Below are 26696 nucleotides of genomic sequence, written 5' to 3'. Positions count from 1 at the left end.
TCATCAATGCTATACAATTCCTGTCAGGTTATTTCAAAGACAGATTACCCAATTTTTATATATAGGTTTCAGCATGACAGTGCAGAATTCATCCATCTCATATGGGTATGTGACTACATAACTGTATTCTGGAGAGAAGTAGTTTTTCTCTTACATCTGATATCCTGAATAAACCGGTTCCTGCTACTCCAGCCTCGTGTCCATTGGGCATTAACCAGGAACATGAAGATATCTTTTAAAATGAAGTACTACTTCTGGCTCGTAAGACCATCGCTATATTAGGATGGCTGCCTCTTTTCCTACTATTTCCCAGGGATAGAATCTAGTTAATCAGACCCTGCCATATTAGAATATAGTTTAAAAACATTGCGGTTGTCTAGAAGGTGAGAGGCTCCTGGTGCTTTTCCCTAGATACCTTCTTTATGTTCATAGGCTTAGGGAGGTGCTCCCGGCCCTTCTCTTTTTAGTTATTTTGGTACCTGGATTTTCTTTATTCTATGGTTAGGTACCCCATTTGTATTCTTTTAGGTGATGTTGCCTGAAAGTATTTCTAGATGGGCAGGCCCTAGATTTTTTTTTTTCTATTTTTCCTTTACATTATGCTCTTTCTATCCCACTCGTCCAGGATAGTTATAGGTCTATGTTGAGAAGGGGGTATTAGAGCTGTTGCCCTTGTGCGGAATTGCCATTTCATTATTATTGTATACATGTACATGTTTCACCTGTTACTTGACTTGTAGTAAAGATTCGTTTCTTTCATGTGGCAAAAAAAAAAAGCACCATACTGAAAAGATCAGTACAGTATTGAGTTTGACCCAAGTAGAAATAGGAAGTCAATGCATAATAAAGATTATTATATAAAAAGAATGCTGGTTATTTTATCCATGAAATATAACCAGTACAGTCGAGCTGTGGTTAAAGAGAAAGAGCGCACACTAAAGATATTACATTAAGATGTGCGATTATGTTATATAATAATCTAGAACGTATATTTTGATATGTTTTACCTTGCATCTATTTAACCTGCCCCCACTTGAAAACCAATTCAAAAGAAAGACGCCACAAGTTGTAATCCAAAAGGATTTTTTTCTTTATTCAAACCAGGAGGTATTCACCAGTTAGTGCAAAATGCACTGCAAACCTTCAGCCTGAGGAATTTACATCAAGAGATGGCTCCAGTACCCCGGAATATCAGCAAAAAGGACGTGACAGGCACGGGGCATAAATCAAGTCTCTACATTGGTGACTTTGGAGCAGGTGGCTGTTTCCTGCACTCTGCCTCATGTCAAGTAACAAAATTAAGAACTACACTCAGTAGGAACTCAATGGGTAACTCGGAGATGCTGACTTATTGCACTCAACAACCCACAACCCCCAAAATAAAATTAAGGAAAATATATTCAGAAGCAAGGAGTTAAAATTTGTCTGAACTCCAGTGTCACCGGAAACCCTGCAATTAAATTAAAAAATAAACCTGCATACATAGTAGAAAATTTTCTTTTAAAAAATTCACAATCTTTAAATGTATATACTTTATATCTTTAAACATAAAAGTTTACAATTCATGGTAAAACAAAGGCTCAGAAAAAAAATATTTCCCCCCAGAAAAAGGAAAACAAAAATGAACCAATAAACCTGAAGAGTTCTGTTAAAGCTGCAGATGTTTTCAAAACCCTGTTTGGAACCAGTGACTCATTGGCTTTATTTGTGCTGATGGGTCAAAAAAAGATGTCAAAATTTAGTCCAAACACCCACAGCTTTTCCTTCAAACATACAACCTCCAAAAGTCTCTAGCAGGATGTGTCTTCACCAGGTGATTGTCACAAGTTCAGAGGTGGATGTATCCTCTAGTCTCCTCTATGCATACACTTCCCTGATGTTAACGTCTGTAAGGGTGGAATTGCACATTGTGATTCTGCCCTCTTCCCACGCCACTTCCCCCAGCGGCCGGGCCTGCCGATGCTGGTGCAGTGGGTCCTGTCGTATAAGATGGGGGCTGTTGGCTGAGGTCCGAGAAACTCTGTCCAAACCCGCTCATGTCCTGTCCATATCCTACAAAGAAAAAAAGAACAGGATTAGGTTACAGAGAACCGCTAGAAATTGCTCTTTAGCATGACTGGAATTTTTGCTATTATTAGAAACATACACCACTTTAATGAAACAGGAGTTTAATTTTTAGCACAAACCTAAAACTCAAATCAAGAAAACAGAACCAAATGAAAGGTCACACAATGGGGCAGATTTATCAAGCTGTCTGAAAGTCCGAATATTTCTAGTTGCCCATGGCAACCAATCACAGCTCCCCTTTAAAATATTCATGAGCACTGGTAAAATGAAAGCTGAGCTGTGATTGGTTGCCATGGACAAGAAGGGACACTAATACAAATAATTCTGGATAAAAAACTGTAAATGACCTTTATTGATAATACAGGGTATAATACAATTTAAAAAAAGAACAGAGAAAAACCATGAAGACAAGTCATGTGGCCTCACCGTGGAGGTCAATGACCGGGAAGACGCCACCCCCAGACGAAGGCTCAGCTAGAGCCGAAACGTGCGTCGGGGAGGCGGTCTTCCCGGGCGGTGGAGCATACTACACCCAATAGGTAAGAACTGGTAGCCCTACTGTTAAGTCCCCTGGCATAACATACCTAGAGCCTCGAGGCTACCTGTCCGTCCTGCATATGAGCATAGACATGGGACAGCCCTTGTAAGGCACTGTCCTTTTGGCCACCAGTTATTCATACCCTATACAGATACTCATCAGCTCCACTTTGCCCGGAGTGTGACCGCCCTTTTTGGTCTTTTTGTGTCCAACCACCCTACACTTTGTTGTATTTTGTGGATATCCTCCACGGTGAGGCCACATGATTTGTCTTCATGGTTTTTCTCTGTTCTTTTTTTAAATTGTATTATACCCTGTATTATCAATAAAGGTCATTTACAGTTTTTTATCCAGAATTATTTGTATTAGTGTCCCTTCTTGTTTGGAGGGTAATTTTTGGTTTCCATTAGTGTTTGTAGTGGCACTATCTAGGTGCGGTGATATGAATAGAGGGGTTTAGCTAAAATAGCAACGAGGACATGATATGCAGTCTTTCACTTAGGCCTCCCCTCTAAGTCTGATCCTATTCGTAAGTTTGTGTTGCCATGGACAACTAGAAATATTCTGACTTTCAGACACTTGATAAATCTGCCCCAATGTCTTTTTTTGCTTGCTTGGCGTTAAGTGCTAGATTACAATGTGAAAAATGAGAGGAAAGCAGTGAATATTTCCCTCTGCATGAAGTTAAGTACCCCAGTGCACATAAGGGAGGAAGTTTGAGAGTGGGCCAAGTGTAGCCTTTATATACACACTCCACATACAGAATGTGGTCATCTGTTTGTAGACATCCAGTTACCGGTATGAATTACACCCTTGTTCCCATAGGTTGTGTGTTGTCCCCATACCATACATTGTGTCTGGCAACCAGTAATTACTAAGCCAATTGGGGACTTAACAAGATTAGGAGGTCACTTTTACAGTCTTCTACCCAGAATTTTACATCAGTGTTTTGTTAGCCAATACCAGGAGTGGAACCTAAAGGATAAACCATGAGTGGAAAGTCCACTGCATAATACAGAGGCATTTACCTCTTGAAAAAAAATATACCATCAAAATCAAGCAATCAATCTTCTTAGTTATCTATGAACTCCTTCTTTCTAAAGTCCCAAGCCCAGAAAGGCTATGGGATTGTAATCAGAGCCCCTTTGTGCTTACATTTTGAAGGAGCAGCCCAAATATAAGGATTACACAGCCATCATGCCCGGATCTATGTGTAAGTGCCCCCTTTTTATGGATTTTTTTGGGGGTAGATTTCCTATAAGAAAATGCTGCTGATTTTTTTTTCTGCACAGAAATTGACAGAAGGTTCAATTTTTAAATTAGTGAATTTTCTGCTGCATGACACATCTGGTCTTCCCTCCTTCCCAGCTTTCTTCTCTGCCAATCACTGTTAATCTATCACTTATAGAAAGTATTAAAATAAGTGCCCCAGCAGGTGAGGGTATTCTCCTATTCCACAAATAACATAATTTGCATAAAGATAAAAACATTTTTGGTTTTTAAAATCAAAGATTGTTTGGAAACCTGAAATGGTGGATACGGATCTAACAGTTTTCACTTTATAAATGTAGTAAATCACTTGTTAATTTGTGCCTTGAGAACACCAAAGGTAAGAACTCTGTGGGCAGACACAACTTATCAATACTTCATGTTAGTTGAAAAATTTTGTTTGTATATTTTGCTTCTATGAAAAAACCACAGATATTTGGTGAAAATATGTAAAAAGTCTCGATTTTTGAAATTGAAAAGGTTCTAATATTTCTACACATATCAAACTGGTAGGGGAGCTGAGGATAAGGGCAGCTAATTTATGTGCCCCAATAATATCAAATTCAAAACAGTATAAATGGTGACTACCGTATTTTTCGGCCTATAAGGCGCACCATATATGAATATGAACTTATACAGAAATGTACTACAGACAAGATGTACTGTACATTTACCAGTGTTTAAAAGCTCCATCCCCAGAAATTTCCAGCACCTTCCCACACAGTATACAAGGGGAGAAAGCCAAGTTGCCGAAACACATGTCGGGGCTGCACAGTGCACACCGCTTATCCCGGTATGGTAATGACCTTTAGTATTCACTGAGACTGCTTCCTCTAAAGCTGAGGCTTGTATTCTATTGCTCTTTGGTCTAAGTGACTATATCATGGATCTCATACTGAGTTTCCTTTTCCTCGGTATTCTGCCTTTCTACTATGTGGCTGTGCACTGTTTTTAACTAAATGTTCCCACCGTATAACTACCCTTTCTTGTATGTTTATGATTATCTTTTTGTGAAGAAATTAATTAATTAATAAAATCATTTGATTTATAAGAAATGTTTTTGAATGTAGTCACCATTTTTACTGTTTGGATTTGGATTTTCCATACATAGTCATAACAGCAGAAAAACTTAATAACTAACATTAACCGAATGTCTACTTTATGTCTCCATGGTTTTTTTATGCATTCTCTCATTTTTGTAGGATGTTATGGGGCTTTGAACTTTAGGTGCGATTTCTCACATTTTCATTAAAAAAAAAAAAAACAAAAAAAAAAAACAAAAAAACACAAAATCCTGCTATTGAGGGACCTGCTCAGGTTTCAAGTCACTTTAAGAGATCTAAATAAAAGTAAAACCCCATAAATTACCCCATTATAGAAACTACACCCCTAACATAAGTAAAACAACTTTCTTGAAGTTTGTTAACCCTTTAATTGCTTTACAGGGGATAAAACAAAATTGGATGCAATTTTGAAATTTGGCAAAATTGATGTGTTTTTTTTTTTTTTTTTAATGTACAAATACTCAGTGGATAAATTACCAAAACACTCCACAAAGTTTGATACCCAATCTCTCCCGAGTATAACAATCCCCCATATGTGGTGGTAAACTGCTGTATGGGCACACGCAGGGCTTTGAAGGGAAGCTGCGCCATTCAGAGCAGATTATGCATTGTCTCTTTTTATTTGCTAGACAATCTTTATTTTTTTGGACATAAAAGGGTTTATTTTCTGCGACATTAGATGCACTTTACACATACTTCATTTTAGTGGGTCATTACCTCATTGATAAGATTTTATTAAATCAAATGTATGTAAATTTTGGTTTCCTTTCTTTGATCTTTTTTTGGGCCGTACACCGTATCATAGAAATAACATGTTATCTTTGTTCTATAGATCACTACGATTACGATGATATCTCATGTATACCGTTTTTTAAAATATATTTTTACAATTTTACTTAAGAAAAACTAACACAGAAAATCTCGTTTATTTTCGTATTGCCATCTTTCCGAAGACATAACTTTAATATTTTTTGCTTGAGCGAGCTAGTGTGGGCTTATTTTTAACGTGCGATCGGAAACTGCGATCGCAGGTGCTAGAGATGGGTGCCAGCTGTAACATACAGCTGCCACCCGATGCCAGAAGCATGACGTAATAGTACTGCAAAATGTGGGAATGCATCTACTGCCATGCAGTACTACGTCAAATATCGGGGTTAAAGGAAATGAAGGGGTTAAAGGAAATCTAACATGAAAATCCAGCTTGATAAACCATGGACTCTTACACAAAGATACAGGCACTGACTGTGGTAATCTTTTTATATTTGTTATCTACTTTTTCTTCTAAAATAAACTTTTAAAATTATACAAACAAGCTCAGGAGCTACCGAAAAGGTTAGGCAGTGTAACAGCCTGTTAAGCTCATTAGCATAATTATAAAAGTTGATTTAATATAGGAAGGAGGCCATGGATAACAAATAGAAGATTACCACAGTCAGTGCCTGGAGCGTATAGGCTTTAAATCAAGTTTCTACAGTTTCCGATACAGTGTTCAAAATAACTAGCATAGTAAGACTAGTAGGTGTATATACAAATACAGCATACTACATCAAAAGAAAAATACAATATTAATATATGAAGCTGCACCTTTTAGTAAGAAGCTTTATAGTAAAATGCAGAGCAAAGGTGCAACATCTTTTGTCTAAAGCATTCATCTTAGGGTATTGTTTTTATGCATTTACATAAATTAATTCTGTTTATTCACAACTGCAGCTTTGCGCTATTGAATGCAAATCATTCCATATTTCTCTTATATTGCCATACAATGGAGATCATCCAGGGCAGAATGCATCTGTAACATTGCATGTGACTACATATGCAACATTTGTGCAATTCCATATGGGACTGCAGATATATAGGGGTATATAAAGACCATTCATGTGCCCTTACAACTTATTATGCTTGATATTTATACACTATACATTTTTATTCATTTATTGAGACATATAAAATAGTAGATAATAAAAATAACCAGCTTAGTTGTTCATGTGTAATGTTTTACATTTTCTAAAAAAACATTTTAACTGTGCTAATGTCCCTAGGAGCACATGGGACAGTATCCAACTTGAGGGGTGGTTCTCTCAGCACATTTCTATCAGAGGTCTGAAAACAGACACACAAGTGTGCTCAGCTACAAGCAGTAGCCCCGCAGGAGCCAACAGAGAACCATCACATCTCCACCAACAATGGCCTGCAATGCGACCCCTCCATATGCTTTCTTCAAAAGCTGCCAGTTATAACTGAATAACATTCAATTTATATATTGATGCAATTAGTATTCACATTCAATGGATTATGGAGATCCAGGATGGAGATAAACACAATGCCCATAAATATGCTTATGGTTCAGACCATGATGCATTTGCAGAGTCGCATTCATACTGCCACGTAAGGGAAGTGAATTACCTGAACACATCATACAGGGCTGATGCATCCTTCCTCTGCACTCCAAGGCGGAGTAGCTCTTTAGTATTGAGGTGGCGGTGGTGATACTATAAGGTGTAGGTTCAGTATAAAATGCATTTCTATTATATAAGCCTATAGTGGGCAGTCCACATGCCATGGTTAACATGAACTATGAGGAGGAGTCAAACAAGGTGCATAATATATGTGGATTATAGATTAACAAGCTATATCTAGATTTTAAAACTGAACCTAAACTTTAAAAAAATGGGAAAATGTCACTATTAACTAAAAAATGTCATACCAAAATAAAAAAGTGAGAAGGGACATCATTGTAGATGTTCAAAACTATTGCAATTACAAAGGAAATGGGACCATAACTGCTCCACTACTGGGTAGGGTATTTGTTCCATGCATGTGTGTCCAACAGGCCTCCAAAATTGAGATGGAGGATCTGACTCTACCTACCATTTCTTACCTTTTTATGTCCTTCATAGTGAGCTCAAATCCACTCGGACAATTTCACAAAGCAGGCATTTCCTGGAAAGAGTGATTTCTTCAGGCTTTTTAAGTGGGAGGGTTAAGGCATGCACTACTACCCCAACCTGACATACCACCCAGCCAGGCAATAGGCTTTTTGTGCATGGCAGGGGCAGACATGAAGGGGTCCACTGGATGGGACATGGGAGTGTTGGGGTTCAAAAGAAGATGCAAGGAGATAACTACACTTTGTAGAGACAATGAACACTCCAGTTGGCAAGTCAGTGGGATATATTTCAAGAGACTCTGAAACCCACCCAGCCACCCTCAAATGACATACAGAGGGACAAACTTGCACAAGGACACCACTTACCAAACTGGCTAAAAGCAAAGTCTTGCTGACCACCAGGGGGTTTACTGAGATCCTGAGCTGACTGCCCTGGTGGTGGAGGGAACGCCAGTGGCGCTGCTCCGGGAGTACCAGCTGCTGGTGGAACTCCTGATGGGACGAACTGATCAGGAGGGGGAGGGGGTGGGCCATAGCCATAGCCTGCAATAATACATCAAAAATATATAGAGGGACAGCTAGGGATTAGTTCTATTAGAAGAGCTTGAGTAAAATGGGTCTGAACAGAGTTAGATCTTACCAAATGGAGGTGGTGTTGCATATCCTGGTGGGAAGCCTTGCGCAGGAAATCCTCCTTGTGGTGCTGACACTAGGAAGGGGAAAGGAGGTGGTGGAGCAGCAGCACCCCGGCCTGCAGGAGGCCCATACCCGCCTGTGGAGAAGACTGCATTAGGAAGACCAAAAAGTAGGAGAGATTGAAGTGAACTGCCCCTGAGTGATCAGTAGCTACAAAGAAATATGGCCAGTTACTTACCAATTGTCTGGCCAGCTGGCATCCACATACCTGAGGAAAAATAGTTTATGAACACATTAGCCCAAATGACTCTTTGGATGCTGTAATCCATCTGAATTATAACTTCAGTAAAACATCACCAGGGGGTTTAATCCCACTTTAACGACCTGCTACTGTTTTCTAGGAATTTATTTTTCTTTCTAATCATAATATGTCTGGACAACCACATTAAAAGTCAATATATGCATATTAGAAGTGGGCTTAGGGCATCACAAGATACTGAGCTCAAATAATTGGGTATTACAGAGCAGGGCATGATGGATAAATGTAGATGTGATTGTATTTGAATTGGCATAGTCATACTATTGCAACTTATTTGCTTAGTAGTATAAGACTATGTCAGTGCTAATACAATGGCATCTAGATTTATCCAAAAGAATCATATGCTGTCTACAGTGAACATAGACCACATTTGTCAAAAAAAGTATTCCTGGTAATGTGGCCAAACAAACTTGACAGAAATGTAGTGGTTAGTGTCAGTGACAAGTCTACCAACTATGTGGATTCATATCTATCCATCATTCATAGTATGTCTACACATGCATCCCAACAACCTGCATGTAAGAGACATGCACACACTAACACTCTAGGTAGCATGATATATAATTAAAGTGGCAATTAACTTAGAACAACTAACAAATACAGTCAATTTACAACACTTGGTCCTGGACTTCAAGCAAATAAGTTTAGGCTGCAATCTAGAAGGTGCTGGTCAGGTGCCGGGCTTGTTAAGAGACACTCAGAAGAAAACACCAAATTTGTCCATAAATGATTTAGCCCACCCTTTTCCAGTCTACATAGGGCTCAATATTTGCACACCTTTTACCTATTCCACTGACCATAGAAGAAGACTATTTTAGCCTGTAACTATTATGCCCTATGGATGCCCCAAAAAACCCAAATATGACAATATTTCATTGCCTTCTATTACAAATTCTTTTCTTAACATCCTCAGCTGCACCACAGCCTGGTATGGAGAGGAGTATCTCTAGCAGCACACTCGGCTAATCAGATATTAACTGCAATCCTTAAAATGGATTTCTTATGCATTCCCAAGTAATTTATTAATTTAAGCAAAATGTCACTTTTCTCTTTATGGTGTGGTTGCGTCTGTCAGTTTATTCTACAAGATGTATGTTATCGTGTAAAGCAAGAGTGCTGGCAGATACACCTATAGTGCACCAGCAGAACATTGATCTGAAGCAAAACAGGAAATGTCTGGAAAGTAATACAAGTGCAATGCTGTATGTACACAATGCAACAGGGTTGTTGGGGAATAGGGGGACTAAGTTGTTCTTAGTCTGCCCCTAAATGATTTGCAGGCATGGAAGTGGCAGCACAAATCACCCTCCCGGCAGCCTCATAGAGAAGAATGCACTGCCCCCCAATGACAAAACAATTAAGTCTCTCTATGAGACAACCCCTTCAAGAATTTAAAAATGAATGCAGTGCATTAAATGTATGCTTTGGAGTTTCATGTCACACAAGCTATTGTTTGCCTCACCTTGTGGGCTGTAGCTTTGTGGCCAAGCGGCAGGAGGCTGTCCAGTCCATCCATTTGCGGTGCTCTGCATTCCTCTACTTCCCCACTGGTTAGATCCTGCAGGTCCAGAATTCTGGCTCTTACTATCACGAGGCTCGGCACGTTTCACCTCCACCTAAACAAAGACAGAAAGTGGTTAGAAAATAACTCAGTGGTCACTGCCCACTCCCCACCCTCTACACCCAAAATAATACTTAGAAGTAAGCTTAGCATTCTAATACTTAACTTTAATTATTAAGGACTCTATACGGGTCTCTGAAAAGCTTGACATGTACAGTATAAAGCATATATATATTTCTTAACTGGAAAATTAGGGATTCTTAATATAACTCTAAAAAAGGCAAGAAAGCAAGGCTCCCATCCGGACTGCTGGGCCGTTTTTGGAGTGGTATGCTTCATGTAAATAGTCTGGGGTCCCCTCACATCAGACAGACAATCTTGTGGGGCTGGGACGCTGCTAGGGAGGCTGCTGATTGGCTGCTTCAAAAATAGCTAATGGAAGATAAAGACTTACCTTCCCCAGGCTAACGCTTTAAGAATCTCAATTTAATTAACTTGCAAATAATGTCAGAGGGAATGGATGTGGTAAGAGAATCTTACACTATATCTAACAAAAAAGTAAACAAAACATGCAAGTAATACAAAATGGACAGTTGGTCAATAAGAAGCATATTCTTCATACTGTGTTGTTAAAATACATCACACTAGCCTGGTCTTCACCCACATGGTTTTGGAGCTTGTGTTTCCTTGGTAGGTTCTCATCTCAAGCACAGTGAAATAATATCAAGATCTACTGTTCAGACTCTACCTGGCTAGATACTCCTTTGGGGAGATATATCATTGGTTTTGCTGGGCTTTATTTGGCATATAAAAGTCGCATAGAGGGTTTTTGCAACCTTTCATTGCGCAAAAGTCGCACAGGACTATTCTCGCCACTTCACTATACTGGCGTAAACAGAACAATTGCTAGTGCAACGCCACATTCATGAATTGCGCCTTCTTTGAAAAAGTAGCAAAAAAGGTTGCAAAGTCACTCTAGCCCCTTGTTGGTGTATGTGCTGTGACTTTTGGTGCATTTTTTGGAAGAAAAATCCCAGACACATATAGAGCATAAGAACATTTATTAAGGGCCAAAGCCACTGTAATGAATCGGAAGGGCAGCGGAGCTCCAAAGGACAGACATAGAACCATCTCAGGGAGCCTGTGTTATGATAAATCTCCCCCTTTACTGTATAAGGGACACCATCATAAAAGACTGCACTACTTTCATCTAGAAGATATTCCCTTGTACTAGAAAACTATGTAGAACCTCATTCCTGAAATTGTAATTGACTGGCCTCTGCTGTTTAGACTGTCTATCTCATGGACAGAGAACATAATATGGTATGAGGCTCAGGCATGTTCTCTTCTCCGCCATTCATTACCAGTAACTTTTCAGAGACCCACTTTTAGTGACACCCAAACTTTGTGAAATTTTGTATTAAGAATTGCCCCCGTCATAATAGTGTGCCTGTGAACGCATGTAATTTTTGCCATTTAATGAGAATCAAGAAGAATATGGGAATATGGTAGCAATACCCAGTATGTGTACATGGTCAACATTATGATATAAAGACCTTTCCCCTATACTGACTTTTCTAGAAAAATAACTAAAATGATCTCTTCTGCGTACGCACCTGCAAAATTGTCGGCAACCTCTAATATTAGTGATGGGACTAGAAATCCTCCAAGACATGACAACACAGTATGAACAGATCACTTTACTGCAGGATGGTTATCTACTGAGAACATGGCTTTTGTACCAAAGATTCACAGTAAGTGACCCAGTAATGAAACAGTAACAGCAACCAGTCCTTCATAACATCTCAGTTTCTAAAGGCAAATTATTATAATGAAACCCTTGTTCAATTCCCACCCCCATATAAATTTGAAGCACCCATGATATCAGAAGGAGTGGCATCAAACCAAACCTTAGGCAGCAGAGATGTCCTTCAGGGCCCAGTGACATAGCAAGAAAATAGATTAGTCACTGAATTTAACAAATGATCCTTTTTACTCCCCAGTATAAGACAAATTCCAACTTAAAGAGCTACCCCCCCCCCCCCCCCCACTACAACAAATCAAAAATTCACAAAGGACATTGACTGCTTCCCAAGACTTGGCTTAGTCTTAAGGTAAAATAAAACTACAACTACACACTTTTTTGCCCATGATGTCGTGAAAATGCATGTTGACAGCCTGGTCCACTGATTGTTCGTCCTCGAAAGTTATAAATCCAAAACCTAGCCAACGACGAAGAGTGAATCAAGGTAGCAGGGTGTTGTGACACAAAACAGGATGATGAACAGTATTAGGAGCAAAACCAAGACCTCAGCAGCAGGATCAGGCTTCAGAAACTGCAGCAGCACCAAGACTGCCACCTGGCGTGCAGACCAGATGGAGAAGTCAATTATTCTACCTACATAACGGACATTTATCTGGTAAAAGGAAACATTATCAGTTCATTGAAGGGTTTTTTTATGCAATACATCCACATCATCACTACTTTGACACTGGTGGCTTAGGAGAAAAGAATGTGCACTGCCGTTTCTTGCAATCCTGCTGCTTCCTTCTCGGTGGCATTTTGCTTTGCAGCTAGTGCTGACAGCAGCCATATATTTTTCTAAAGCGTTAAACAGAGATACAATATCTATAACAGCTAAGGACTACCAAAGCTTTTCCAACACGGTTGGAAAAGCCCAGAGTCTAAACTGGAGAGAAAGCTATATGAATACACAAAGATACAGGCCAAGCTGAGAACTAGCAGGATAATTCCTGCTGCCAGCAGCAAGAGCAAAGAAACACTGTAATGTAGAAGTATTAAAGGTTTCCCAAATTACTGCGAAAGGAGTGTAAATGAAGCATCAGCAGATGAGCAAGTAGACAACCATCAGTGGTCCATTCAACACTTGCTATAAATACAAATGACACTTCACTATAACCATGGTCTGACCCTGCATATGGAGGAGATTTATGCTTAACGTTTAACCCCTTAAGGAGCAAGCCATTTTTGTTTTTTGCATTTTCATTTTTCACACGTCTTTAAAAATCCATTAAAACAGAATAAAATGTTTTTTAATTTGGTATCCCCGTGATCTTACCATCCCAAGGAATAAAATAGAGGCGTCATTTTGAGCGCGCTTCAAAAGCTGTAGAAAAAAAAAAAATAACACACTTGCGCCACTTTCTTGTGGACAAAATTTCATTGCATTTTGTAATTCTTTGTAAATGGAAAAATAAAGTTGTGTCCACAAGAAAATGTTTTTTCTTTACAGCTTTCGAAGCTCAAAATAGCACCTGTCCTTGGGATGGTACGATCACGTGGATAACACATTTCTAGAAGTTTTATTTTGTTTTAATAGATTTTTAAAAAATGTTGTTTTATTTAAATTTTATTTTTTGTACCAAAATAGTTTTCTTCATTTTGCCCTATTCTGATGCTAATAACTTTTTCATACTCTAGTGTACAGAGCTGCCTAGGATGTATTTTTTTTGCAGGACACAATGTTTACAATGGTCCAATTTTGGGGGCTGTATGAGCTTTTGAGCACATTTTAGTAAATTTAAGTGTTACAAAACAGTGAAAGTGGCGCATTTGGGTGCCATTTTCCTTTACAGGGTTCACTGCCAGGAAAAACTTTTCTTAGGTTGATAAATCGGGACTTTTGAGACGCAGTGATACCAAACATGTTTATGATTTGTTTATTATTATATCAGTTCTAGGGAAAGGGTGGAGTTTGGTATTAAGTTTTTTTTTTTAATTGATACTTTTTAGACCCCCAAGGGTACTTTAACCCTTGGGGTTCTGATCATTCCTACCATATACTGCAATACAACAGCACACTGTTATAGATTCTTCCCAATAACAGGTTCTGGAGTCAAATACAGACTCCAAGCTGCCATGGGAACGGATCATTGCTCCCTGATGATTTAATGGGAGTGACGATCGCTGGTGTCAGCCAACACTTACCATGTATGAAGAACATGAGCCAGTGAGCCCTCTTCACACATCCTTATCGCATTAGAGCATCTGCAAAGAGTTCTTATGTTCTCTCCATGCTTGCGTGGGTTTCCGCCGGGTACTCCGGTTTCCTCCCCACGCCAAAACATAATGGTAGGTTGTTTAGATTGTGAGCCCCATGGGGACAGGGACCAATTTGGTATGTTTTATGCAGCGCTGCGTAATCTGTAGGCGCTATTTAAATAAAGAATTATTTATTTAGAGCGTACATGAACGTTGCAATGAATTAAGGGGTTAAGCAAGAGCTGAACCCCATTTTACACTTGAGACCTAAAACTACCAATAAGATTTGTAGTGTCAATGTACTTGACACTATTGGGTTAAGTTGATACTTGCGTTACATCAAATTCTAGTACACAGTACATTAACAAAAGCAGAATTATTTGTGGGACTATCTATAGGACAGGTAATTTTCAGATCAGTGGGTTTCTGAAACACTTCATTTACACCCCAAACAGAGCACCCAGAGCTTTTCTAACTAAACTGGCCTGTACCTGAGTGAAAGAGCTTAAACACCTAGAGAAAAGAAAGCTAGAGAGAACATTAATCACAGTCAAACAACAAAACAAACAACTTAACAATACTTTACTGTAACTTAAAATGGAAAGGAATGGAAACACTAAAATATATCTTAGCTTAAAATGCAGAGTCACACTACATATATATATATATATATTATGTCTTAATGGTGAGATGAACAAGAGGACACTCAGATGGCAAACAATTTTGACAGTATGTATGAGGCAAGCAATGGATGTTCTGTGGCCAGCACAAGCACGTGACCTGGGCTCTGGAGAGGAACACTGAATTGGACAACAGGACTCAATGCCCTTGGCACACAATACAGAACACCCAGAATTCTGATTGGCGCATTGGCATTGTTTCATGTGTAACAAAGAAAAAGTAAGGATGGTAGATTGAAACAATACAGTTCATGTAAAGTGAAACATGTCAGACACAAACGTCACAGCTTGCAAACGACCCAACATGCAGCACAGTAAAGTGGGCTGCCGATTGATATTCCTTTGGTGGTGAAGGGGGAAAATTTGGGGATATTCTAGCTCAATTTACAAAAGCTGTCAGTTTGCAAACAACACTAAAACAACTTCAATGCGGTATGGAGCAAGCACTAAACCCCTGGGAAGTGAAGACAGGTAATGTGTGAAGCTCGGTCACTTGGAAAACTGTTTGCCATCTAAATGAGAAGTGTGAAAGAGATTGGAAAATAAGATGGATCAGCTTTTATTTACCTCTTGGCCTCTGCTTCTCTGCATCGTATATCATCACTACTTCAGTCACCTGAAACCAAAACAACCCTTTATTTCTAGAATATATAGACCATTTCTTAAAAGCATGCAATGCAGCTCCCAAATGGAGCTTGATTTAAATATAAAGAGACAGATCATTGACCAGATGAATTGCACCCCACTTACCACTCCAAAACGCTTGAAGTAATCCCTCAGTTCAGCTTCTCCACAGTTATGTGGGATTCCACCCACAAAGATCTTGTTAGATTTATTGCTTTCAGTTCTAGGGCTCTTCTGTTGCTACAGAAAAAAAAAAAACATTTTAATTCATAGCCACATGTGCAGAATAACTACAGATCCCTGAAAAGAAGGTGATGACCAAAAACATTTAATTAAATCGCTCTTCTTAGGCACAAGAAAACATAAAACTGCAGATGTAAGAGGGAATATTAAAAAAGGAGAAGCAGGAATGGGCAGAGGATGCAAATACTTTTGAAAAGAAGTTAAGTGGACAGCATAGGGACGATGAGCGGTCCATGTTAGATTGTAATAATAGCATCACAACCTCCATAGCTATATTATTAGGAGAATGCACATTTCTGACTAATCTTGCCTGAAACACAATTTGTATTCTATGCTTGGATCTATATACAGCTGCACAGCTGTATATGTAAGGATAAATGAATGCAGCACAGTAGTGAATGTATGATAACAGTCACACATTTTCATGGTACAGCTGTTCTTAAAGCTGTACTTTAAACTGAAATTTGAGGCTTTTTATGTTGCCAAGCTATTTTCTTTACAGACAAATATGGCAGTCAGTATAAATCCATTTATGCCGGTATTCCGGGAATATGAAGGTCCGATACAAAAACCCATAATGCTATAAATAAATGAATATAACAAAACTCAATGTCTTTAGTCACAAAATGGAGCTTAAATAGTTTTGATTTTATGATTCACAAAATGTTATGGGCTATAACATGTTATGGGAGATATCACAAAGATGCCCGTCACTAAAAACTACAAGTCCCATGGATCCTTTAGTTCTCAGTAACAGCTCCTCCCTGTTATGATCTGCTTGCATTGATGGTGTAACAGACTGTCCTTCTCTGTTATCTCAGTGAGATAATGTGCAGTGATGGCAGTTACACATCATTACTGTGGTAAGTCTCAACACTGGCCATGCTGCATGCACTGCAACCAACAGACTACAGCCAAACATAGTGATGATCACATGACCTGTCCTAACAGGTGCAGGACATGTGATATGGACATCTTCTGTCCCGTGTCCCTTCCACACGGACAAAAATCACAAGAGTGATTAAAGGGCCAGTAGCATTTTAATTCTTCATTACAGTGTGCGTCAACAGGGGAGTAAAATTTTAAATAATTACACGGTACCCATTAATTACCCTTATAGCAGCCCACTGTAACCCAATCTGAGAATGTGTTATTTATTATGACCCTCATCACTAAGGGACATGGTTTAAGGAATTACACATTTTTACCTATACCCAGAAATCTCATTTTATGTAACCTTTTATGTGGTACAGAATCAAGTGTCCAGATAGACCCAATAAGGCACCACTCCAGGGCCAGCCTAGAACTCACCTCCTCATTGAAGCTGATCAGATAATCTGACAGAAACAATTCATTATGAAAGTACTCTGCCCTTAAAAAATACTCATATAAGAAATGAGGGTTCGCCAAGCACTTAATTCCTGCAGAATCCTGGTATAATTAGGTGGACCTAATTCTTGTAGTATATATTCCTGCAAATTAATCTTTATAATTGAACACAAATCCTTTTTCTTCTTTAGTAAACAAGAAAATTGCAAATTTTCCCCTTGTTTTGGAGAGATGTTTAGTTTTTGGTTACATTGTCAGAGCCTAGAGTCATGCATTTCACTTTCTTAGGATTTAATTATACAATGGTTCTCATCTCATCGCCTTACCCATCCTTCTCTGGGCCTAGTCCTTTCAGGTTGCATTCCTCGGGGTGTGCATGGCTTTGGATCAATCTAAAAACAGAACAGCCCAGTGAAAAGGCAAACACAAAACCAGTACATGAGCACAATATATAAAACTAGACAAATTATACAAGAAAACCAAATTACATTATTCTAGCTTTATTTCCTAGCTGACGAATAAAGTCCATAAAAGGAATATACATACAAAGGTTTAAAAGAAACCCACTGCTGAATACTTTTATGGACAGCAGAACCATTATTTATTAACCATGCAATTCATTATTGGCCTCGGGCATGCATTGAGTCAAGTTGTGGACTGAAGTCTCACACAATTAGGCTACATGCACACGGCCGGAACCCGGGTGTAGTACACAGTGTGGGGGGCTGAAGGTGGGTGAGTGCTCCGCACTCCTCCCCGCTCCATAAACAGCAAAGGGGCCATTTTGCTAATAAGGTCACAGTTCCTGCTTTCAGACATGATACAAAAAAAAAACTGAAAAGACTTCCTTTAAGGGTCCATATTGAATTTAATTAATTTAAAAATTAAGTACTATAACTGGACTGGATTCCATGATTGGTACTGTACTGCTACGCTCAGATTGGTAAATATATTGTGCATTAATTTTTGCTGTCATACAATCGAGGGTAGATTATACTTTATGCTTTTGTGGATATACTGAGACTGCAGACTAATGGACTTTATGTTGTGTTGGTGCTGAGACACCTTTACTATATTTCTGATAAATTGTTTGTACTTATTGAATATATTTTCCATTCTCTTATGAAAAATTGTCTGGACTTTTGAATCCCAATGACTGCCACATGTATTTTAATTAGGACATTTTTTTCTATGCATGTCAAATTTGTGCGGTGATACATTTATTTTAAACTTTTTGCATTTACTACCCAATAACATTTTCCAACATACAGTCTCAATAAGGCAGACCCTACGGTCAAAGTAAATCTACCCTCAAAATTCATAACCAGGGACACTTGCTTATAAACCAGGAACTGTTGGCCTCCTTCCTTCTAAACTAAAAAAAAAAATAATAATATACAAATACAGGCGGCCCCCTACTTAAGGACACCTGACTTACAGACAACCCATAGTTAGACAGACAGACCCCTCTGACCTCTGGATTTCTGAATTGCTTTACTATAGTCTCGGGCTGCAATAATCAGCTGTAAGGTGGCTGTAATGAAGCTTTATTGATAATCTTTGGTCCCACTACAGCAAAAAATGTTTAATATCCAATTGTCACTGGGGCCCAATTTTTTTTTGTCTGGATCTACAATTATAAAATATACAGTTTCGACTTACATACAAATTCAACTTAAGAACAAACCTCCGGACCCTATCTTGTACGTAACCCGGGGACTGCCTGTATATAAATTATGCTTATGAGCCTGAAGGGCTCTGGGGGTATTACCAGAGTCCTTTAGTTCCACAGATTCACAGGCCGTTACAATAAGCAGAACATGCCTGTGTCCTTTAGCATCAGCAGGATGTGCAGGGGAAATGTGCTTATTGTAACAGCCTGTGAAGTTACAACACTGAGGGGCTCTGGAAACACCCAGAGGCTCGTTCTCATTAGCATAATTAAATAAGTTGATTTTAGAGGAGGCCATGAATTACAAATATAAGAAGAATATCCCAGTCACTGTGCCTGGATCTAAGTGTCCCTGGTTTATCATGACAGATTGTGATAGATGTTAAAGGAAGTCTACCACAAATCTATGTGACAAGTCAGACATCTATTGCAAACTTATCACGTTTAGCTGCAGAACCCTGCGTGTAGAGCAGCATTCACAGTGAAACTGGAATTGGTGGGGAAAATGTACTGGATAAAAAATACACTTCCTTTTGGAAAGAAACTGTAAACTTACATTTCTGCCATCTAGCGTGTGGGGTCTACTGGCCAGGACTGTACCAACACAGTTTGGATCTTTAAATTTTACAAAACCAAATCCTCTTGACTGATTGGTTGTCTTGTCTTTCATTATCACACAGTCCACTACTTCTCCATACTGGGAGAAGTAACTGCGCAGGGTTTCTGCATAAAGGAAATATAACAGATGTGAAATTTACAATGCAGGTCTTCATATAGCATTAATAGATTTACTGTATGTACAATTGGCTATACGTTAAGGTGATCCTTTTTTCCCCGCTGGTTTTATTGACAAGACAAATTGTGCCCTATCCACAGCATAACTTGCTGATCGGTGGGGATCTCAGTGATGGGAACCCCCACAGATTAATAAAACAAGGGGTCCGATGTACCCCTCATTGATCCCCAAGATGAACAGAGCAGCAGGACGCACATGTCCACATTGCCCACGATTGCCAAGTACGGCGTTCATCACAGACCCCTACTGATCAGCAAGTTAGGCCCTATCGAGTGATATTGGCATAACTTTTTTTGAGGAAAAACTCAATGATCAAAGAACAAGGGAGCCATATAGCTAATTTATCAATGTGCCCATTAGAATGTCCATGTAACTTGCATGGTCACCATGCTGTAACAACCTGCATGTGCCAGTATTTGGAAGAATCAGAGACCCTATTCACAAATCTTTACAACATACTACTTTTCTACAGGACCAGCACCTGGTTTTGGCTCACAAATACAGAAGCAAAATACTGACTAAAACACTGCTGTGTAAAAACAGCAAGTTACCCAAGCAGAACAAAAGCACGACTATATAAAAGCACAATAATGACAGTGCACTCTTTGAAAGAGCAAAGAAAAAAAAATGACACAAAGGATCAGGTCAAGGTGACACAATGGCAGTATTTTACAGTGTTCACATGTACAAAAAAAACAAAAAAAACAAAACAAAACCCAGCAGTATACCAAAAACTTGTAATGGCTGCAACCACTGACTGACCTAAACAGAATGCTAAGGTTAGTGACTAGTGTCAATGTGGCATCACCGCTACTGCACAGTACAGACACCAGCAGGTAGCCATGAAAAACATTCTACAATTGGGGTCTGAGGGAAATTATTAAAAGAAAGAAAAGGAAAGGAAATCGATTCCACAAACACACATAAATTTGTCTTTCTGTAGAGCATAAAGCCATACAAGCTTGAGAGGAAATTATACAGTAAGCCTTGATTTTTAGAGCCCATGTATATCCCTATTTATTGCAGTCAATAGCACATAACCCACCCCACAAAGCCCCATATTCAGCTTTCTTTCATTGCTCAGTAAATAATGCTTAGACACTATCTAAAAAGTCAGTTCTCCCACCTGATTAGTAAAAATATAAGGATATAAAATATCAGCACTCCACAATTGTATAAACCCTGCATTACTTACCCTGCGTTGTACTCCAGTCAAGGCCACCAACAAAAAGTTTCCTGTAAAAGAACATGAATGTTAGTCATATCAAAAGGCACAAACCACTAGATGTTTTAGCACCCTCCTCCAAAAAGACATTAGGGGAGACTCAGAATACATACTCAATTTTGTCTGTCCCCGTTTGACACCTATAGCAAAGAGGTTAAAGCAAGTGGAACATTGTACCAAACACCAAAGGGTATAACCTGTCTGCTTGAAGTGACTGGAGACAGAGAAGCCATAAGTGCAGGCATATCACATGAAGATTCCCCACAACTACCTTAAACTGAGCATGCATGTGTATGGGGGAGAAAAATGTCAGGCAAATGCTCGATTAGTGAGGCCCATACAATCTACAATGGGAAGAGTGTGCCTGCTCTGCCATTTCTGGCTTCAAGCCCTGGTTTACCACTTTCCATTGCTGAAACTGTAAAGAAGTCTAAAGCTGACTGCTCTGTGCAAGAAACATTCTGTGCCAAGGACCTGTTAGACCAGGAAACCTCTCAAAGCTCTGGAACATTTTCACCACAATGTCAGTGATATTCTAAGTTACAGCTTTAAAGAGAACTTGTCATGCAAATTAACTCACCCAAAATAAAGACTTCATTAAAAACTATGATTAAAATATTAATGTACCTCCATGGAGGCTGCTGTGATTTCATTTGATCAGTTATTTTCATGGTCTACAGTTTGCTAATGTTAGGAGGCTAAAGGACCTGTGATGAAGTCACCCTGGTCACAGGATATGCCAAGAAGAGGCATGGAACATAGGGAGGAGTAGATGGGAGGGACTGGCTGATTGAGGAAGTGACGGCGAAACGTACGTCGGGGTGCTGTGGTGGTGGTGGTCCATCTTCTCTCCTAAACTTTGTATGATGTTACACCCGGGTGGGTAATTTGACTACATATATCTATATTTGTATACTTTGGTTGTGTCCATTTGGACATGTTATGGTAGACACATATGCACTTGTTAATTTAGGACCACCACCACATTTCGTTGCGTTTTTGTGGACCTTTATTAATTAAGTTTTATTGATTGCTGTATTTGGTGTTAAAAATAAAAATTGATATTATATTTTAATTGTGTCATAGTCTATGATCTTTGATTTTTTTGGTGACCTTTGTCCTATATACCTATATTGGTAGTGTGGCTGAGCAGGACACCCCTTCTCTGATGCCAGGGGATATAATATAAAGAGGATTTATGTGGATATAAGGGTGATGTCACACGTGGCGTTTTGAACACGTCTTTTGCCCGGTTTTTTTTAAACCAGTCCGTCAAAAACCGCATGCGTTAAATGAACGCAGATTTTGACAGACTGCTTAAAGAAGGGTGTCAGGTGGGGGGGTGTAGAGCAAACCAAACTTTAGGTTCGGCAGCTTCGCCTAACCTGTTTATGTTGCAGAGCAGCCAGACAGCTCTATGCCCCTAGCAGCTACCTGTGATCAGGTAACATGTGTCCACTTGGCCAATCACATCCATGCCTAGTTGTTAGGGGTGTAAAGCTGCTGGATTCTTCAGCTAATCAAGCAACATGTCCAGGTTAGGCGGAGCTAGCAAATAGGAGACTCTGAACCTACAATTTGCTCATCTCTAGTTGTGTGTGATTTCTGGTGTATCATTCACACACACTGCAAGAGGCTGCAATGTCACTTTCAGCAAGATAGGTCCATTGCGCATTTAGAAGACACATGGAAAAGAACTCATTCCATGCCAGTGAAATGTAGCATTCATCTTTACATTGCAGGACAGCGCCTCCTTGTCCTTATAGATATGGCACACATTATCTTTCACAAGCAGGCGATAACAGGGCTGAGTGCAGAAACCCAATGAAACAGCGCTGGGTTGTGTAGCTTGAATATCTGACAGAAGATATTTGACGTAACTAACAGACTTTCCAGCTAACATCAGTCGGGGGTCAATTATGCATATTGTTTTGAAAAAGGAGGGGTCCCATTACTACATTTGAAGGGCCAACTATTGTCAAAGTCTAGTACATGTGGATTTTAGAACTGTGGGCGTGTACAGTTTATGTAAAATACCATCTTACTCTTCATACAATCAAGCGTACAATTAGTAATTTCTGCAGAACCTGTATGGTACACTATTGCTGCCAGCATGTCAACAAGACTTAAAGGGAAACCATCACCAACTTCCCTTTACAGGGGTATTCACATTTCAGCAAAAAATTTTATTGTTTGAATAATTAAAAGCTATACAATTATCAATTCCTCATGGTTTTCTAGATCTCCACTAGCTGTCCGTCTATTGAAAGCTTCTATGTTTCCTTCCAGTGGATAGAAATGGTCACACAGGTGCACTGCTCGTTATAACACACAGCTCTGTTTACTCTCCATGATATAACAAGTCGTGCACTGGTATGACCATGGTCAGATTTCTGTCCACTGGAAGTAAACATAGAAACTTTCTATAGCAGGACAGCAAGCGGAGATCTAGAAAACTGCGAGGAATCAATACAGAAAATACATTGGAAAAGTGTATAGTTTTTCATCATGCAAGCAATAACATTAATTTGCTGAAATGAGAATACCCCTTTAACTAACAATGAATGCAGGAGTTACACTCCAAGTAACACGCAAATGAGATGAGACTGACTTTGTTCCAGAGGTGAGCATCACTTCAGATGTCCTTATCTTGGGCTCTCTAGAACAAAGCTTTTGGCTGTATTTTGAAATTGAGAGTTTTTGGGACAGAAAGACAAAGGATTCTTCTAATTTATGTGTACTTTGGGGCAATTTTTTTGCATGGATAAACAATTACACTAGTAACATAACAATACTAAAGGATATTTCATACTTAGACTTCTAATAGTTCACATGTACATAGCACTTGCAATTATATGTGATGCAAGCAACAGTCCTGGGTGTCAAATACTGCTCAGGCTACAATACAGGTATGAATAGGACTGTCTGTGACCCAGCTGGTCTGATCATGCACAGGGGACGTGCAATCGACAGCCTTGTGCAAGAGGCCATATAAAGTGAATAAGTTAATGTTCTAGCAGTGCACAATGCGGCTAGCACATGTCTTTAAATAACATTTGTGTGCATGTAGCCGTAGTCTAGCGGGTGACCTCTGGAAACCAATTGTCACGATCTATAGGGACCATTGCACTCAGACTCCCTCCAAATTAGCAAAATTTGCTTGTTGTTAATGGAATAGAAATTTAAGGGTAAAAAGCATTTGATACAAATCTATATAAATTGATACAAAGCGGGTCACAGATGTCTAAAGTACTGCAGTGTCAAAAACCGTTTGTTTCTGCCATAGCTATTTGACCACAACACAAAGGGAGGGAAGTGTGGAGGATAGGTTCAACTTTTTTTTTTGTTTACTTCCTATTTTCACTTCTAAAACAGGTTAAAAGAAATATATACCGTATAAACTGGAGTATAAGAGTTTTCCAGCACAAAAATTTTGCTGAAAAAAAAACCCTAACTCTGCTTATACTTGAGTGTATTTGAAAAATAAACACTGTATTGACATTTCCGACGCCCCCTACAGGTCGTCTTCTTGCTTTGGATGCTCCGATGCGCCACACAAAAAATGATCTCGGCAAGTGGCTTAAGGCCCAGAAGAGTTACGGGCGCAACCGAAGCAAGAAGAGGACGTCTGGTTTGAAAGTCGAGTACAGTGTTACAGTGGGGGCTATGACCAATGTATTTCCCAGAGGGGAGACGTTGGCACAAAGGTCGGCGGTCTATATGAATAAATGGTATAGGTGTCACTGCTGGTATAATATGAGCCGCCAGAGCTCATACAAGTGTACAACACAATAGAAGACAAGAGCTACCCCGAGGAAGAGAGCCGTAGCTCTTGAAAACGCGTTCGGTGCGTGTTCACCTATGTCCCACTGTAACTTAGAGTGACGTCACTATTGACATCCGACTCATCGTGTGGACGAGCCACCGGCCGGGGCTCCCACACTGAATCGCTCTGCTCTTGGACTGACTTCAAACTTGGCTCACAGAAAAAGCCATCTACTACATTGGATACCTACTATCCTTGTGGGACTATTCACACTGCGGAGAAACTTCCTGATCATCACCACCTCCTCAATTGAAGACTGTTTTTAATCAGGTCAGTTACCCATCCAGCCAATACATCCCTCACTTCATATATCATTGTTTGCATCAGTAGTCACAGTCAGCGCAGGTTTATTGTTATTTTGTCCGCAATGTATTTCCCACCCTTTGCTTATACTCAATTTAATAGGTTTTCCCAGTTTGTGTTAAAATTAGGTTATACTCGATTATATACGGTAATCACTTTTTAGAACCCCCAAGCCAAGATAATGCGTAGCTCTTCCTCAGCACAACCCATGCATAGGCTTTAAATCAATATTGCGGAACAGTTTTCTACTTTTAAATATTCTATTGAGCCTTAACGAAAATCTGCCGTCAAAATCAAGCATGATAAACACCAGACACCTACTCATAGATCCAGGCACAGTGACTGTAGTAATATTCTTATTATATATTTGTTATCCTCCCTGCCTCTAAAATCACCTTTTAAAATTGTGCTAATGAGCCAGAAGGGCTCTGGTAATGTCCCCCTCTGTGCGTAGTGTCACAGGCTACACTGTACAGAAGCACTTCCTCCTCCCATTGTGTAGGATTGCAGCAGGCAGAGGGAAGGGGAAGTAGTGAGGGAACAGAGGACAGGGAGACAGTGTAGCAGCCCCATTAGCATAATTATAAAAGTTGATTTTAGAAGGAAGGAAGCCAAGGATAACAAAAGAAATTTAAATTAGGTTTCCCAGGGTTATCATGCTGGATTTTAATGGTAGATTTCCTTTAATTGCTTCAGAGTGCTTTACCAGAGCCCCTCTGGGCTCCTCTTCCACAGCACTTCAAATATGCCCACATCTGCACCTCCTGGACTCCATAGACCTGGATAAAGCCATGGCAGGCCCACAAGAGCAAAAGGGCCGACAGACAGCAAGATCTAACACACATGTGCAAGATCTTGCCAGAGGATGGTAAGGTGCGGATATGAAACCCTTTAAACGTTTATATGCACACCCATCAACCACAGAAGCAGCAACCGTTACAAGGGTCCACTGCTAAGTACATTTAGATGCCATCAAGAGCATGTGAAGGGAAGAAGATGGCAGAGTACAAAGCAGAGAGCTGGAAATAGAGCACACCCCGGAGACAACCTTGTGCACAGCCCCATGGGGCCACATGGGCATCATATGTGCACATCCTGCACCTCCAGCAAGTCACAGTAATGAACAGGTGCTGCACATAGCAATTACCAAACAAAGGATCAACCCGTCAGACCGGTTCTTAGCCCAAAGCTCCCAGCAAGGCGACGAAACCCATCTGGATCCAGGAGGGTGCCACCAGTGCATGCCCACAGCAATGCCAGGCTGCGGGGGGCTCTAGCCGAACACATGTGCTTCAGGACCACGGCAGCCCGCCAAGCCGCACTATACGTGCACGTTCCGGGTACTATGCTCCCCACACGCCCAGGCCTCACAGTCACTCACCCTCCCAGGGTCACCTCACTACCCTTCCCTCCCACCAGACCCTCTCACAAGACGCACACGGTAACCGTCACCCGCCGCGGCCACTCACCCAATCTCATCCCCGCCCTGGTTGTTCATTTCTCTGCGGCAGATCTGGAGCCTCCGCCGCTTCTCTGTACACCTCCGACCAACGGTAACACAGCGCGAGGCTACGGGGTTTCCAGGCAGGGGGCGGCGTCAGCGTCATTACGCACACATTACTTTCGATAGATGATCGCCACTAGAGGCAAGGTC

General features: G+C 40.0%; 1 protein-coding gene across 7 annotated transcripts; it reads right to left on the bottom strand.

Moving 5' to 3' along the window:
- Positions 1-1066: 1066 nt before the first annotated feature.
- On the bottom strand, positions 1067-26696 carry DAZAP1 (DAZ associated protein 1). 7 transcript variants are annotated; one of them, XM_072111919.1, is made up of 13 exons: positions 26512-26696; positions 20884-20924; positions 19449-19615; positions 17547-17612; positions 15775-15888; positions 15592-15640; positions 12481-12563; positions 10243-10396; positions 8700-8729; positions 8466-8609; positions 8192-8368; positions 7817-7878; positions 1914-2052 (listed from the first exon to the last, which is right to left on the bottom strand). In XM_072111919.1, exons 1-12 carry the CDS (start codon positions 26538-26540, stop codon positions 7841-7843), a joined length of 1092 nt encoding a protein of 363 aa, XP_071968020.1. In that variant the 5' UTR covers positions 26541-26696; the 3' UTR covers positions 1914-2052; positions 7817-7840. The 7 variants fall into 7 exon arrangements, with proteins under 7 accessions (XP_071967994.1, XP_071968002.1, XP_071968012.1 ...); XM_072111928.1 differs by having other exon boundaries at positions 8466-8597; positions 26512-26693; XM_072111893.1 differs by lacking the exon at positions 7817-7878 and having other exon boundaries at positions 1067-2052; positions 26512-26693.

Source organism: Engystomops pustulosus, chromosome 1, assembly GCF_040894005.1.
Source record: "Engystomops pustulosus chromosome 1, aEngPut4.maternal, whole genome shotgun sequence".
NCBI lineage: Eukaryota > Metazoa > Chordata > Amphibia > Anura > Leptodactylidae > Engystomops > Engystomops pustulosus.
This window is presented reverse-complemented; position numbering and strand designations above follow the sequence as displayed.